The sequence below is a fragment of the Rhodofomes roseus genome (genome assembly GCF_022264815.1).
Source record: "Rhodofomes roseus strain CIRM-BRFM 1785 chromosome Unknown C8Q71scaffold_38, whole genome shotgun sequence".
Taxonomy (NCBI): Eukaryota; Fungi; Basidiomycota; class Agaricomycetes; order Polyporales; family Fomitopsidaceae; genus Rhodofomes; species Rhodofomes roseus.
In genome coordinates, this window is record NW_025952994.1 from 128,305 (window position 1) to 142,081 (window position 13,777).

General features: G+C 55.6%; 6 protein-coding genes across 6 annotated transcripts; 1 reads left to right on the forward strand and 5 right to left on the reverse strand.

Moving 5' to 3' along the window:
- Positions 1-105: 105 nt before the first annotated feature.
- On the reverse strand, positions 106-1,325 carry C8Q71DRAFT_911855 (ribonuclease H-like domain-containing protein). The gene is made up of 3 exons (XM_047929152.1): positions 691-1,325; positions 347-629; positions 106-294 (listed from the first exon to the last, which is right to left on the reverse strand). Exons 1-2 carry the CDS (start codon positions 1,228-1,230, stop codon positions 408-410), a joined length of 762 nt encoding a protein of 253 aa, XP_047772934.1. The 5' UTR covers positions 1,231-1,325; the 3' UTR covers positions 106-294; positions 347-407.
- A 595-nt stretch (positions 1,326-1,920) lies between these two features.
- On the reverse strand, positions 1,921-4,196 carry C8Q71DRAFT_790356 (uncharacterized protein). Its single transcript, XM_047925301.1, has 3 exons — positions 4,074-4,196; positions 2,879-4,021; positions 1,921-2,819 (listed from the first exon to the last, which is right to left on the reverse strand). Exons 1-3 carry the CDS (start codon positions 4,095-4,097, stop codon positions 2,187-2,189), a joined length of 1,800 nt encoding a protein of 599 aa, XP_047772935.1. The 5' UTR covers positions 4,098-4,196; the 3' UTR covers positions 1,921-2,186.
- A 122-nt stretch (positions 4,197-4,318) lies between these two features.
- C8Q71DRAFT_790360 (uncharacterized protein) lies at positions 4,319-5,411 on the reverse strand. Its single transcript, XM_047925302.1, has 4 exons — positions 5,304-5,411; positions 5,027-5,243; positions 4,885-4,964; positions 4,319-4,829 (listed from the first exon to the last, which is right to left on the reverse strand). Exons 1-4 carry the CDS (start codon positions 5,316-5,318, stop codon positions 4,431-4,433), a joined length of 711 nt encoding a protein of 236 aa, XP_047772936.1. The 5' UTR covers positions 5,319-5,411; the 3' UTR covers positions 4,319-4,430.
- Positions 5,412-5,468: 57 nt separating this feature from the next.
- C8Q71DRAFT_790367 (uncharacterized protein) lies at positions 5,469-9,023 on the reverse strand. Its single transcript, XM_047925303.1, has 16 exons — positions 8,761-9,023; positions 8,618-8,705; positions 8,131-8,233; positions 7,960-8,065; positions 7,741-7,905; positions 7,666-7,682; positions 7,561-7,612; positions 7,441-7,504; positions 7,206-7,381; positions 7,143-7,149; positions 7,055-7,088; positions 6,942-7,003; positions 6,728-6,876; positions 6,573-6,667; positions 6,351-6,521; positions 5,469-6,295 (listed from the first exon to the last, which is right to left on the reverse strand). The coding sequence occupies exons 2-16, from the start codon at positions 8,657-8,659 to the stop codon at positions 5,598-5,600; spliced, it is 1,941 nt and encodes a 646-aa protein (XP_047772937.1). The 5' UTR covers positions 8,660-8,705; positions 8,761-9,023; the 3' UTR covers positions 5,469-5,597.
- Positions 9,011-11,463, forward strand: C8Q71DRAFT_405636 (uncharacterized protein). The gene is made up of 13 exons (XM_047918352.1): positions 9,011-9,450; positions 9,505-9,572; positions 9,628-9,700; positions 9,759-9,829; positions 9,879-9,896; positions 9,961-10,008; positions 10,061-10,498; positions 10,552-10,610; positions 10,668-10,703; positions 10,764-10,935; positions 10,987-11,070; positions 11,125-11,182; positions 11,244-11,463. The coding sequence occupies exons 1-13, from the start codon at positions 9,162-9,164 to the stop codon at positions 11,303-11,305; spliced, it is 1,476 nt and encodes a 491-aa protein (XP_047772938.1). The 5' UTR covers positions 9,011-9,161; the 3' UTR covers positions 11,306-11,463.
- Positions 11,464-11,574: 111 nt separating this feature from the next.
- Positions 11,575-13,615, reverse strand: C8Q71DRAFT_405743 (nucleotide-diphospho-sugar transferase). The gene is made up of 2 exons (XM_047918353.1): positions 12,727-13,615; positions 11,575-12,501 (listed from the first exon to the last, which is right to left on the reverse strand). Exons 1-2 carry the CDS (start codon positions 13,322-13,324, stop codon positions 11,621-11,623), a joined length of 1,479 nt encoding a protein of 492 aa, XP_047772939.1. The 5' UTR covers positions 13,325-13,615; the 3' UTR covers positions 11,575-11,620.
- Positions 13,616-13,777: the final 162 nt, after the last annotated feature.

Genomic DNA, 13,777 nt, shown 5'->3' on the forward strand with positions numbered 1-13,777 from the left:
TATTGACTGGGGCTTAATGGAAGTTCCGAATAGACCACTGACAATCGCAAAAGCCGAGCACCTATAACTACTTACCACCGTCGTGGAGTCGCCGTCCGGTCTGAATTAGTCGCATATCGCCTGCCTTCGTATCGGCAGAGCAGAGAATAGTTTATTGATTAATGGGAGACTGCTCGACATTAACACGAGGGTCCCAGCCACACAGCCCACGAGCGCGCTGGTTCCTTAAACGTTTCCTTGGTCAATACTTGCTGCCCAGGCAGGGATGGAGTTTAAAGTAGTTGATAATGGTAGCTGACATTCGAATGAATACCGTGTATATGCGGCATGAGCAGTGACGACGAACCTTTTCAGTTCATTGATTCAATAAAAAGCTTCAAGTTTCATACGTGTCGAAACGGGGTCACTCAGAAGGCGACGTTCGGGCTGCGAAGGGGAGAAGCGGCAGGGGCACGCTTAGCAGCGTCCTTAGCCAGGCGGTCGGCGATGGCGTTGTGCTGGCGCGGGACATGCCAGAAGCCAATGCGGACGTCACGCTGGCGCTCCAGGTTGTTGATATCTCTGTGAAGCGTCAGGAAGAGGTCGAGATTGGCGGGAGTGCGGTAATCGAATGTGCGCATTCCGTTAGGCTGCGAGGCAGGCGCATATAGTGAGTATATTGACACAAAGGGGTCCATGACAAAGACTCACCTTCCACTTATTCGGCAGCCAGTCCGTTATACCATCCACCACGTACTTCGAGTCCGTCGTGATAATCCAGTTATTATACGAGACGGTGGATTCATCTCCTGGCTTCCCGTGGCGGTTGTAGAGACGATGATGCGCGTCTCCGGGGCCCTCGACAAATTCCAGCAATCGCAGTCCCTCGATGGCAGCGAGCAGCTCTGCACGCTGACTAGACCTCTTGGCGCCCGGATCAACTGTATTGTCCACGGGAACGGAGGACTGTTGATAGGACTCCTGGCCGATAGCGGCGCCAAGGCCGGATGTCGCCGCCGTCTGGCCATTCGAAAGGCATGCACCGTCCGTGAATACCAGCCGGTAGCGATGGCAAGGCAGCGGTCTCCTATGTTCACTGTGTTGGCAGCAAACGACGAAAAAGCGAGAGCAATCGGGACAGGTCTTGATGAGATCCCCAGTGCTGTAGTTGTTCTCCAGATACTCGCAAAGGTGGAACTGCCGATTGAAGACGTGCTCGGAGCCAGCATCTGGGTCGTACGTGGAGGCCATGACGTGACTAGATGCGGACGAAGGAGAGGAGGATAGGAGGGCAGGTCTTGCTGGGCTTTATATCAGGGGAGAGCTCGCCGCTCACTGCCTCCGAGCACAATGTAACACAAGCGCCGCCCCTCATTATGCCACCGTCGCGTCCTCTGCACGTGAGCGCGATTTTCGAGCATCGCGCGACGCGATCCAGAGGCGAGGCGCCGATACCGCTCTTCTGTGGAATGGCAGGCGCTGTGCACTATGAGAAGTTGAAGGTTACATCGGTACATTGATTCACAGATTGCTTGATCTCGACTATGCTGCAGCATAGTACCGGAGGGCGTCGATAGGGCCCCGAGTGCCTACAAATTGAGTACAAATTTCTTGATTAATCTTGACGGGTACGTGAGCATCCGCCCTTGAGCAAATCGGCGTGGCCTTCGCCATTCGAGGCGACGCTTAGTGCATCCGTGAGTTGTGAGGGCATACAGGGGTTGTAACGAGGAGGCCTGCCAGGAACGTCACTGGTGGACGATATCTGAGCATTAAGTATGTTATCAGCCCTTCGTTGAGCTTGAGCTTGGTGGTGAATTCGTCCCCCCGAATCAAAGCTTGAGAAAAGGAGACTCACATAGTGTGATACGGCCACAGAGCAAGAGGAACCGACTCCGGCTCGGATGCGTGTGTACCTGTGTACGTTAGACATACGTCGACTTGACCATGGACTGAGACTTCTATTCTTTAGTGTTATATACCGTACAGGAGGTATGAGCGTAACCTATGCGACTATGAACGAGGATGCGACGAAATGAGGGTGTGAAGTATCAGTAAAACAATGATAGAATGCGTGCGACGTACGAGTTCCAGACATGGGCAGGTGCAGTGTGCATGTGTACGGGTATAGCTCCATAAGTACAATAAGGGCATACGGAATGGGTTGTGACGGCGTTCAACGCCAGCGATAGCGAAGGGAGCATGTATCATTGAGACGGCGTCACCGTGATAGGTGGCACCGTCGAGGAGTCGCCGTCCTCGGAGACGACCAGGGACGCTTCCACCGCCTCTTCGCTATCCAGCCTGGTCTCGGCACCGTGCCGCATGGCGTTGAGCAGAGCGAAAGCGCCGTCCCCGCTCATATCCATCTGAGTAGATTCCTCGTCTTCTCGCTCCTCGGTCAGAGACGTATCTGGGTCGATGTCATCCAGTGTTTCGTCTCCACGCCATGACCGAACTTCCTCCGCCGTGAGGACCTTCGCGCCTCCTCGCGTCTTCTCAACGAAGTCCTCCGGCTTCGTTTGCAGCGCCCGTTGACAAGAGTCAAGCAAGGTCTCCAGCATGACCTTGACACGACGGTATGGCTCGTCATCCTTGCCCTCGATAATCTTCTGCTCCTCTTCCTCGTCCTCGCCTTCTTCCTCCTCTTCCTCCTCCGCGGTATCATCATGAGGCAGTGACGATTTCACCGCACGGTAAGCGGGAGGTGGCAATATGAGCCGCGACTCCCGCAGCTTCCGCTTCAGCTCTCGAATCTCCTTGGCTTGCTTATGCTTCTCCGCCTCCAACGTCACGTTGATAGCAAGGAGAGACTTGTTCGTAATCTCCAAGTCGGCAATCTGCCAGTGGAATGTGTCAGTTGTAGCATACGCCAAAGTCGTCACTTCGGGTTGCTCACCTTACGGTTTGACTTGGCCTCGTCCTTCAACTTCCTGTCTGGGTCCTCGCGCAGCGGTGCGCGCAACGCGGTGCTATCCTCATCTTCGTCCCAGCTTTCGTCCTCGCTGGGCGTCAGTACATCTGAGTGCACATCCAATCCATCCATACTAGCTCTCGCGTGCTTGCTATGCCCATTGATTCGGGAATGCACTGTAGGGGCCGTGCTATGACTAGCATCTGTCCTGTCATACGAAACCGATGAACGTGATGCGGAAGATCGCGAGGAGAACGAGATGGTGGACATCGGCGGTGACTGTGGTGGGAGCGGTATCGCAGCCGGGTCCACCTTCGCGGTTACCGAGTAGTTGCTATATTTCGCGACCACATCGTCAAACGGAGCAAGCGGTTGATATACATGGCCGTGTGTTGGACTATCTCCCCTTGAAAACGACGGTGGATGCGCCGAGGACAAGATCGGTGACGAATTAACATCAGCAGGCAGCAGCGGAGCCGCCAAGGAGATAGTGGGAATAGATAGCCCACGAGCGTGACCCGTCGGGAAGGAAGAGACGGGAGGTGATGTATGCGGGCTGCCGCCAGCAAGGTTCGACACCTTGGACTTCACGCGTGCTATACCCTTAGTCGCAGATGGTAGCGGCGACCCATTCTCCTGTGATGGCGACGCTAGAGACCTCGTGGACTGGGTTCGGTGTTCGGCGTGCGTAGGGGAGACGGTCAAGGAGGCATGAGAGGATACGCTGCCCCTGCGCGGTCGCGCACCGAAGCCGCGGGCAGAGAGAGCCGAATCTGAAGGGACGGTCGTCAGCGAACGCTGTCGCGACTCCGGGGTCGTGGGCGAGTGTTGCGAGGCCGGACGCGCAGTGAGCCGTGCCTTCACACTCGAGACGGCGGTCGTCGACGTGGATTGTAGAAGACCGGAGTGCGTCGGCTTGAACGGAGAGGGCGCCCGCGCCGAAGGCGGGCTTCGCACTGACGGCGCGGGGGATGCAACTCGGGGTGCTTGAACCTTGCGGTTTGCGACGGTCGCACTACTGTTGACCTTCGCCTTGGGCTTGATGACTGTGTTGAGCGACAGCGTCGGGGTGTGAGGTTTGAAGGGGGAGGGAGGTCGTGTTCTATCGTAGTCCACTCTCGCGGTGACCTGCAAAGCCGTCTCAGCGCGCACAGCAAGCAGGTCACTTGCGACTGCGAACCTTGGCTTTCGTCTGCGCCTCCATACTGCAGAAGGGACATACAAAGGGTATAAGTTAGCTTGCACAGCGACGGGGAGATGAACGAACGGGAGAGACAGAGCCGAGGTTAAGCTGGGCCAGGGCTTGTGGCGGCAATGTCCGGTACGGAGAGCAGCCGACCGCCTGAAACGGCAACTTTCCAAAGCAGCCTCTCACATGAATACTGCTGCGAGTGCAGGCGTGCAGCGTCGACCCAAAGCTCGACATACAAAAATCATGCAGTGTTCTATTGCTATTTCTCAGAGTCAAAAGGATGAAAGCTCGTCAAGCATCATAACACATGAGCGCTATATACTCCACCATCGCGCGAAGCATGAACTACACAAGACCTTTCTTCGTCAATACATCTTCTACTATCTTCTCAATCGTATCCCTCATAACCTCGCTTCCACCACCAGATAATGATGCGTGAACGCTTTTCTCCACGAACTTACCGACCATGTCAACCTCGATATTGACCTTCGCTCCAACCGCCTTCTTGCTCAGCGTAATCTTCTCCTGCGTGTGCGTGATCAGCATCACGCCGAACGTGCGCTGACTGTCGTCGACTTGTGTGATGGTGAGGGACGTGCCATCTATGGCGATGTAGCCCTTTGGGATGATATAAGGCAAAAGCGACGGTCGTTCTGGGGTTGGCTCGGGAAGCTGGAAGAGCAAGCGCAGAGATTCGCCATCTGGTTTCCGGTCGATGATTGTTGCTGTAGTATCGACATGCGCCTGGTGAAGCGATGAATGGGTGTACCTGCCGCCGCGCAGTGATGATGCTGCATACCTGCACGAAATGTCCTCCGAACCGGACGTGCGCACCCATTGCACGCTCCAAGTTCACTTGGTCTCCCACCTTCCTCTCCCCTGATCCAGAGACCGTCAGTTGCTGACATTCAGCGACAAAGACTGCGACAAACAAGACATACCGAGGTCAGTCCTGTCAAGCGTCTCATTCGCAAGCCAGACCTTGAACCACCCGCCCTGCGCCTCCTTATCGAACTCCGTCACAGTCAGACATGCTCCGTTCACGGCGATAGAGTCTCCGACGTGACCGTCAGTGAGAATAGGAGCAGATTCCGCGATGGTCAGGGTACACCCGCCGGCGTCGCGTTCGATTGAAGACACGGTCCCAAGATGTTCGATCTATGACGCCACGAGACACACCGGTGAGTAAGAAGTGTGGATTGAGCTACGCTAGCATACCAGACCTGTGAACATACTGTGACTGAAGGCGACGGCTTGTGAGACGAGACGAAAGGTGGGCAGACCCGATAAGTGTCGAATGAGTCCTGCTTATAAGAGCGAAGCGCCCGGTCACGGTCATGCACTGGCAAAACGCGACGCCTCAACGCGCCGCGGCCCGCGGGATAAACAGAGACCCTCTGTTCTGTCAACTACGACCAAGTACACGCAATGACTCTCGAACTCGCTACTGTACATGAAGGCGACCGACAAACAACAAATTGAGGTACAATTCACAGCATCTCGACGCAGAACTCATCTCCCTCCACCGTCTCCCGACAGCCTTGAGACGGCGTTCTCGCGCAGTATGAAGCTCGCGACCTTCTCGCTCTGCGCATACCGCTTCAAGTGAATGACGCAGTCCTCGTACGACCCGGCCTCCAGCCCGACGTTCGACTCGTCGACGAGCCTCTCGTGCCAATCGACCGTCGTCGGGCATCCGCGCGCTGGGCAGACGTCCTCGCCAAGGCCCGACGCGCAGTCCTCGCAGAGGGTGTGGCGGCAGGGATGGAGTATAACAGCGGCCTTGCCGTAGGCGCAGAACACGCACTCTAGGCTCGGTTTGGCGTTTCGCTGTCTATCGCGCTCAGCGTCCAGCGTTGCGACGGACTTGACGTTGGACAGGGGGTTCGCGTCGAAGTTCATCTTCGCTGAAGGGACACGTTCGTCGTAGAACGTGAACCACGGCAGCTTGTTCTGCAAGTAGATCGACGTGGTAACAGGGGTAGAGGGTGCAGGGAGGCCTGTCATCGCAGAGAAGTAGGCCGCGTTGATGACAGTGATATGAAGGCGTGTCGGCGCGGTCCCGTCGTATGCAGATGGTGGCAATGTGTCTCGGTTGATCTTCTGCGAGATTCGCCCCCCTGCAGCAAAACCTGCTATGGCATCACAATCGCCACCACCTCTCAATGGCTGACATAAGTGAATGGTTGACTCCTTTTGGATGTTGTAGTCTGAAATAGGTGGTCAATTCCAAAGCTAACCATAGTGGCGCAACATTGCAATCACCAGACAGCTGTCTTCCATCTTCTAACAGACGGCCAGCAAATATCAGTCTTTGCTGATCAGGTGGAATGCCCTCTCTGCGTTGAAGCACTGCTTTGAGACCACCAACAGTCAAGTTATTTTGCCAGTGGTATGGTATAGTGATTGTCTTCCCAGTAAGTGTTTTGACATATACTGTCAAGAATTGAGATCAGTGGTATATAAACAGACAATTGAATGCCTCACTTTCCCTGTCACAAGCTGTGACTTGAATGGATGAACCTGCAGTGAAGCTTGCATGTTTCAATGATGAGTTCCATTGGCCTAAAGTTTCTGAGATGCTACACAAAGCACAGGTATCGTAATACATCCCATTAGAATCTTCAGATAAAAAGGCTCACTTGGTATCAGCATCCATAGATAAAGACTCCTTCAGTCTGAGACCTTCATGCTCTGGTGAATTGAACAGGTTCAGATTCTTCCCATTGCACTTGAAGATGACTGGGGTTGCATATTTGTTGAAGACATCAAGTTGCATGCCTCCAACATCCTGGAAACCAATTGGAAGGTGAAATTCATATAAGCTTAGTACTGAATAAACAACAGGTCACCCACTTCTTTCCCTGTCACCTGGCCTTCAACAGTATATCCATGGCCAAGTGGCATTGCCACAAATTCTGTGTGCCATAAAATGAATCCAGCTCAATAATGATCCATGAAGAGCTCACGTTGGACAATCCCAGGAGCAGTACAGATCCCATCCTGTAGAATCAGCATAATGAGTGATAGATTGACATGAGGGATAAGTTATCCAACCAGCCAGCTGTGATGGATAAAGGTCAAAATGATACCAGTGAACATGATAGAAAATCAGCATACAGTTGACCACTGTTATTATTGATGGCCAGATAATCCTGGTGACCTTCACTGTACATATCTTGTGGCTTCCCTGTAAGAGCATTGACTCCACCAACAGAGACCTTGACAGCATGATGCTGGCCAGTCCCATATGGGTGAGAGAAGGATATCCACATGGCCTCCCTTTGATACATAGCCTAGTGATGATTGTTAGTGGAATCAGACCTCTCATGACAAAGGAGTAAGCAAGACGCACGATGAAGACCCCTCCCTTGCTGACTACAGACTTTGGGAGTCTGTCAGCAAAGTCTGCAACATTGCTTAGAAGGAGATACAGATCAGTACAGTACACATACATGACACACTACACACTGACTAGACTTCAAATGCACCCATGTTGGGAGGCAGGGCTTGTACTTTGTTATTGTCTGCAAGATATCTAGCTGTAGCGACACACATCAAGTACTATCCATAGTCTTACCTGGCACACGGATCGTTCTACAGTATGAATCCTATGTGAGTTGAGTGCATTGCTGGATGTAGACCACAAGCATACCGCTGAAATTGTATATTGACACCTCCGACTCCGATCATGGTCTGGTCCCGTTTCACCTGAGATTCGCTGATGTGGTGCAGGGATTTCTCTTTCGATCGATCTCCCGTGAGGCCGCGGATTGCTGGAAGGTACACCTTGTGGTAATAGTGTATAAAAGGCTGCTTGCTATATATGAAACGGTTAGATACCTAGACGCCGCGATAGCATAGAGGAACGCACATGTTGATTTTGCCGCCTTTTCTCGGTGTAAACATAGACGGACCTTCGGTGATTTCAAGTGCATGACTGCCTGGTCGGCAGATGACTTGATGAGGAGCCGGATATCCTGCACAATTTCATCACAGATGAGATGTTTAATTAGAGGTGCAACGGAGAAAGGCTTGGTCAAACCTCGCTCGACAATACGCCGCGCAAGCTGTTCAAAGGTCACAGGAAGCTCGAGTTCATCGAAACGAAGCTTCGCCGTGCCCACGAGTACATCGGCCCCGATCATCTGTGGAGGCCGTCCCAAGTCGTCAGTCTTGTCAGTCAAGCCGATGAATGGGGGATGAGAGCCTGTTGAGACGAGCATCTGGAGAGTACGGGACGAAGCGCAAACACGAGCACCTGTAACGTGCAGGGCTTTGAGGGCCAGAGGACCAGGGCGTCCGGAAACCGCCTCGTCGCTCGCGTGGACGCGTACAGCGAAGACAGGCCGATTGGCCAGTATCTGCACAAAGTTAAGGTTTCCAGCCCTACATCCGATTAACGCTTGGGATCCACAGCAGATAAGTCCCATGGCCAACCGTTGCGGCATCTTAGCCATACGGCTCGTCACACATTTTGTGTGCACCGTCCACCATTGTGAAGGCGAAGCTATGCTGAAACAACAACTTACTGCAGGGGGGCTGATTGTATGCGGCGACATAACGCAAGACATTGAATGCGACGCTGAATGGTCGCAGAACAGCAACTGCAGCTAAAAGCTAGCCGGTCCGAAGAGGATCAGCGGCGACAGAAGTGATAAGTACCGGTGCTTACATCTGACAAGGTCAGCGGCGACGGTAAGGAAGTGCGACCACTGTTGGAGGGAAATCTGTCTCTCGCAGATCACTAAGCTCGCTCGGGCTGGTGCGTGAGGGCGAGGAAGCAACGCAGTGTGAGAGTGCGAAGGTGGCCGTCTGCAGCGCTGGATGAGGGAGGGAGGAGGACGGCGAGCGCTGAGGACGGTCGCGCGCGTGCGTGACCGCGGGGCGCGAGAGGCGGAGATGGACGACACCGAGGCGGGCGGGCGTGGCTGAGCGCCCTACGTCTGCGTCCGTCAATAAACCTGTGGCCATACAACCCGGACAAATACATCGCTCGCCATTCATCTCCTCAGCCTCTTCTCTTGCTGCCTCCCCACCGCCGCCGCGTCTCACGCTCTCGCCCGCGACTTTGCCATGAACGGCACCCATACCGCTCGCCATGGCAGAACAGCCCAGGCGGGTGCCACCCCGCCCGCCCCCGCTGCAGCGCCGCCCGCTCCCCCGAACCACACACATACGCCGGCCAACAACCGCCAGACTAACGGGGCAACAACAAATGGCGCACATCCGCCCCCGCAGAGGGGCAAGAAGAAGGCCGCTGAGCAGCCGGTCGATCCTTCGCAAATGTATGAAACCCTCAAGAACCGCATCGCCGCATTGGAGGAGGAGGAAGTGCACGAGGAGGAAGAGGAACGCAGGTTCGGTGAGTCGTCGATCTGTCCTCTGCAGTGGCGCTGTCCATACTCACCCGCAGCAGCTGAGGAGGCACAGAACTCCGTGTCTGGCATGGGGGAGAATGCGATCCATGCCAAGTACATTGAATTGGTGCATATCAGTCTACTCTACTGTGATGCTGCCAGGCCTTGACGTTCGAGGACAGTTCGCGGAGTTCAAGCGATTGGAACGAGATCATGCGAAGGAGAAGCAGAAGTTGGCGAAAGACAAGGATGCGGGTGCGTTTATGGCCAGGCGCTGTCCGCATAGTGACCCTCATGACATATGTCTGTGCAGCGAAGAACCAGTTGACGAAAGCGAACCAGACAAAGACGAAGATGGAGAACCTGGCGCGCGAGTTGCAGAAGGTAATTCTGCGTGGCTGGAGTAACCGTTCCCTCTTAACGCTTTCTGTAGGATAACAAAAGGCTACGGGTGGGTTTCTTCAGCTCCGACATGCGTCTTCCTGAAGGCTTTAGTATCTTATTGACGGCCGCAGGAGGATAGCAAACGGTTAGCAACATGTGTAGAGGAGGCGCAGGAAGAGGTGAGTCGCCCATACATTTATCCGCCTCTGCACGTACCCAACACGCGACAAGATCATGCAAATGAAGAATGACATGGCGAAACGCGCCGAGCGGGCGAAGATCCAAGAGACGAAGTACCGCGAGACCCCCGACATCGTCGTGCGCGTGCACTGCAAGTACCGCGCGGAGCTCTACTTCAAGATCTCGCGCAAGACGAAGCTCTCCCGGCTCTTCAACGCGTGGACGGAGCGCATGGAGTCCGGCGTCGTGAAGGGCAGCAAGATCCTCACCGGCACGCCGCCTCAGCCGCCGAATGGCACAGCACTCACGACAAGCTCGACGAGCTCTAGCGGGCCGGCGTCGAAGAGCTCGATGCAGTTCATCTTCACGCACGCAGGCCGGAGTCTTGAGGCGGACCAAACACCGGAGGAGGCGGGGATCGAGGACGGCGACATGATCTTGGCTGTGGAGATCATGGACCTGACGGAAGGACCGGGCACCGAGGAGGTGGTAAGTATTGTCGCTCTAGGGGTCACAACTGAAGCGAACAGACTTCTTGATAGGACGAACCCGAGCCCAGGCGCCAGAAGTTGAAGAAGGAATGGGTGGAGAATCCGTCAGAGTAAGTGCCATACCCTGTACGCTGGGTCACGCATCAATATTGACGTCGGCACCCCAGAGCTAAGAAGACTGTGGAAGATATCTTCGACAGCGTGTATGTTCTCAGCACATCGTGCCTCTGTTCGCCGTGCTCACGCACTTGCCCCCAACTCAGTGTCCGCGAACGTCTCAAGGAAGTTCTCCGGCAATATGAGCTACGAGAACGGCACTTCGAATGCGTTATTCGTTCGAAGGAACTTGAAGTCCTGCTCTCCCGCGCGCGTGCCGCGGAACAAAAGCAGCTCGCAGAGGGCCAAAATACACGAGCTGATAAGCTCGATGAGCAGGTTCGGCGTGTGGATTCGCTCGATTCAACGCCTCGCTGATCCGTAGAGCAGGTCAAGCAGCTGCGCAAGGAGCTGGAGGACGTCACGGAGCAGCAGACAGTGCTCGTCAACAAACTCTTGGCTTGCTGTCATGAGGTTCGCTCCCATGTCTGTTCTCCCTGTCCGCCCTGATCGACATTCTCCCCGAAGTCAAATGACGCGCGGATACAACAACTGTTTGGCTCTCTTCGAGAAGAGCTAGAAACACGTGAGATCTTATCCCTCTTCCTTGATCAATCCCGCACTGAGCGCTGAAGTTGGTCTGCCAGGCTGGAAGCCGACTCTGAACGGCACGGCTAATCGCCCACCAGACGACGAGACCATTATATGACCCCGGGGACGGCGGACATGGTGGATGATGGGTCGGCGAGGACACTGGTTCCCTGTACGTGCCTGCTCGGCCACTACGCATCCTGTATATCCGCATCGTTCTTAGGTCCAGTAACTGCCACCTCGCTTCAGGGCAGCTCACACACCGACAGCGCACGCGAAATGTTGTGCGATTGGGGCCGACGACGATTAGTCTGGTACACTACGCACAACATCCAAACCTAACAAAGTCCCTATGCGATGTCCGTGTCCAGATGTGACTAGCTATGTGTACAAGTCCGTCCGGGAGAGCGTTCTAGGTCACCTTTTCTCTGCTTTAGACAAGCGCGTCCAGCTCTTCGACAGCCTCGACTAGGCCAGAACGAGTAAACTTCTTCCCCTTAACCGTCTCCAATCCTTCACCAGCGTATGAGACCAGCGGGGAAATCTCGATCTCGACACCCTCAGCGACAGTCGCGCTAACACGCTCGAGGAAACGCTTGTGCTGGGAGATGAGATCGCGGCGGCTCGTCTCCGGGTCATCCGAGCCGGTGCCAGGTGCGTTCTTGAGCGGGCTGAACTCCTCGTTCCGCGCGACCTCGAGGACGGCAAAGTGCTTCGTGAACGGAAACACATCGAACACGAACATCTCGAGCTTCATGCCGTTCGGCTTGGTCGGCTTCACGGTCTGGCCCTGCTCGTCCACATACGGGATCTTCTTGCGCGCGATGTGGTGCGCGAGCTCCTCCTCGATCGACTCGGTCGAGTGTAGGAACGCGGTCGTGTAGAAGTGGTTCACGATGTTCGCCGCGCGGAACGCGAGCTCGCCCGTCTTGGGGTCGCGCCGCTCCGCCTGCTCCTTTGATATCTCCGAGTATTCGATCACGCTATACCGGTCGCCCTGCCGCGCGACGACGCCGACGGACTCGGTCGGGTACGCCTTGGGCACGACCTTCGCGGCGCAGTCGGCCTGCTTCTGGATGCAGTACCCGAGGAAGACGGGGTCCGCGACCTTGACGAGGCAGTTGTCCACGCAGTAGCTGTGGATGTACTGCACCTTGCGTGCGCCGAGATCCGAGAGGACCGTGCGCGAGTCGGACGGGGAAAGTGGCTTGCGGAGGGCAGCGTAGAGGCCACCGTTGCCATCCGGGGCTACGGCGATCTTCGAAGGGTCCTCCAGGATGACCTTGCCTTCCGTTGTGAGGCATGGCAGCGTACCTGGCAGAAGGATGTGTTAGCCTCGTATGGTATGCGGCTTTCCTTTCAAGCAATGGGGCAGATGAGGTACACGTGAACGAGAATCAAGAACAGGCTGCTCGGTAGCTGCGCGGACGCAAGACCCAATCATACCACACATGGTACAGCAACTGACAACATCTTCATGGAAGCACATCATCGTCCAGTCTATGTAAAGTACGCTATACAGTTCGGAGATAGACGCACCCTGCTCGAAGAATACCACGTTCTTCGGGGAGAGCCCAAAGTAGTCGTGTTTCTTGAAGAAGGACTCCGTCTCCCGCCGAGTAGGTCCGCTGGTCATGACATACCAGGGAATCACGACCGATCCGGAAGCCTTGCCATTCTCTTGCGCGGCGACCGTTTGGAGGCGGGCGATCCGCTCTGCCTGGTACTGGAACAGCGACTTGTGCGACGGCAGGCCGATGTCGTAGCAGCCCTTCGGCGCACTGCTGCCCAATCGGGTGCCCTGCCCACCAGCCATCAGCAGCACACCGACCTGGCCATGCGCGATAGCCTTCAGGCCTATGCTCCGCCACTCCTTCTCCTTTGCGGGGTCGCCGATTACGCTGTCAGCCGCGTCCTCGGGCAGGGGTTCGATGGCATCCTTGCCCGCGTTCTCCGCCTTGTCCTTCTCAGAGCTGACTGCCCTCGTGTAGATCCTGTTCACGCGATCGATGTCGAGGGCGTCGAGTTGCGCGAGGAGAGATGCGCGCTCCGACTCGGACAGCTTCGGCCAGAACTGGAGCAGATGGCCCTGTCCGGCGGCCTCATAGCGCTTGAGAGTGGAATCGTAGGAGGGCATGGTGGTGATGGGTGGTGAGGGGAATTAGATGCGGGTGTACTGGTGGCAGAGATGAAGGAACGAAGCAAGCGGGGTCGTCGTGGGGGAGGCGTTGTATACACGTTCGCCGCGATCTACGGTGACAGAAATACGCGTCGGGAACTGCCGCACGAACAGCTTTGCTCTGCTCGCCCTCGCTGCCTCCCTTTCTCCTCCCGCCACCATCACCCTCTTGCACCGCGTCCAAGCAGCGCAGGTCTCATGGCGGGCACCCAACCCCACCGACTGTCCTTGCACTGCATCGGAGCGCTGACCACGAGCGCGACCCGGCATCTCTGTCAAGTTGCGACGCTTGCCTCATCCTAACCTCATCCTGCGCGCCATTGCAACGACAGCTCTGCCTCTCATAACCGGGTCGCTCTACGCCCGCTGTTCATTCTACCGTGTCTCGGTGCTCACAAGGTCTGTCTGTCT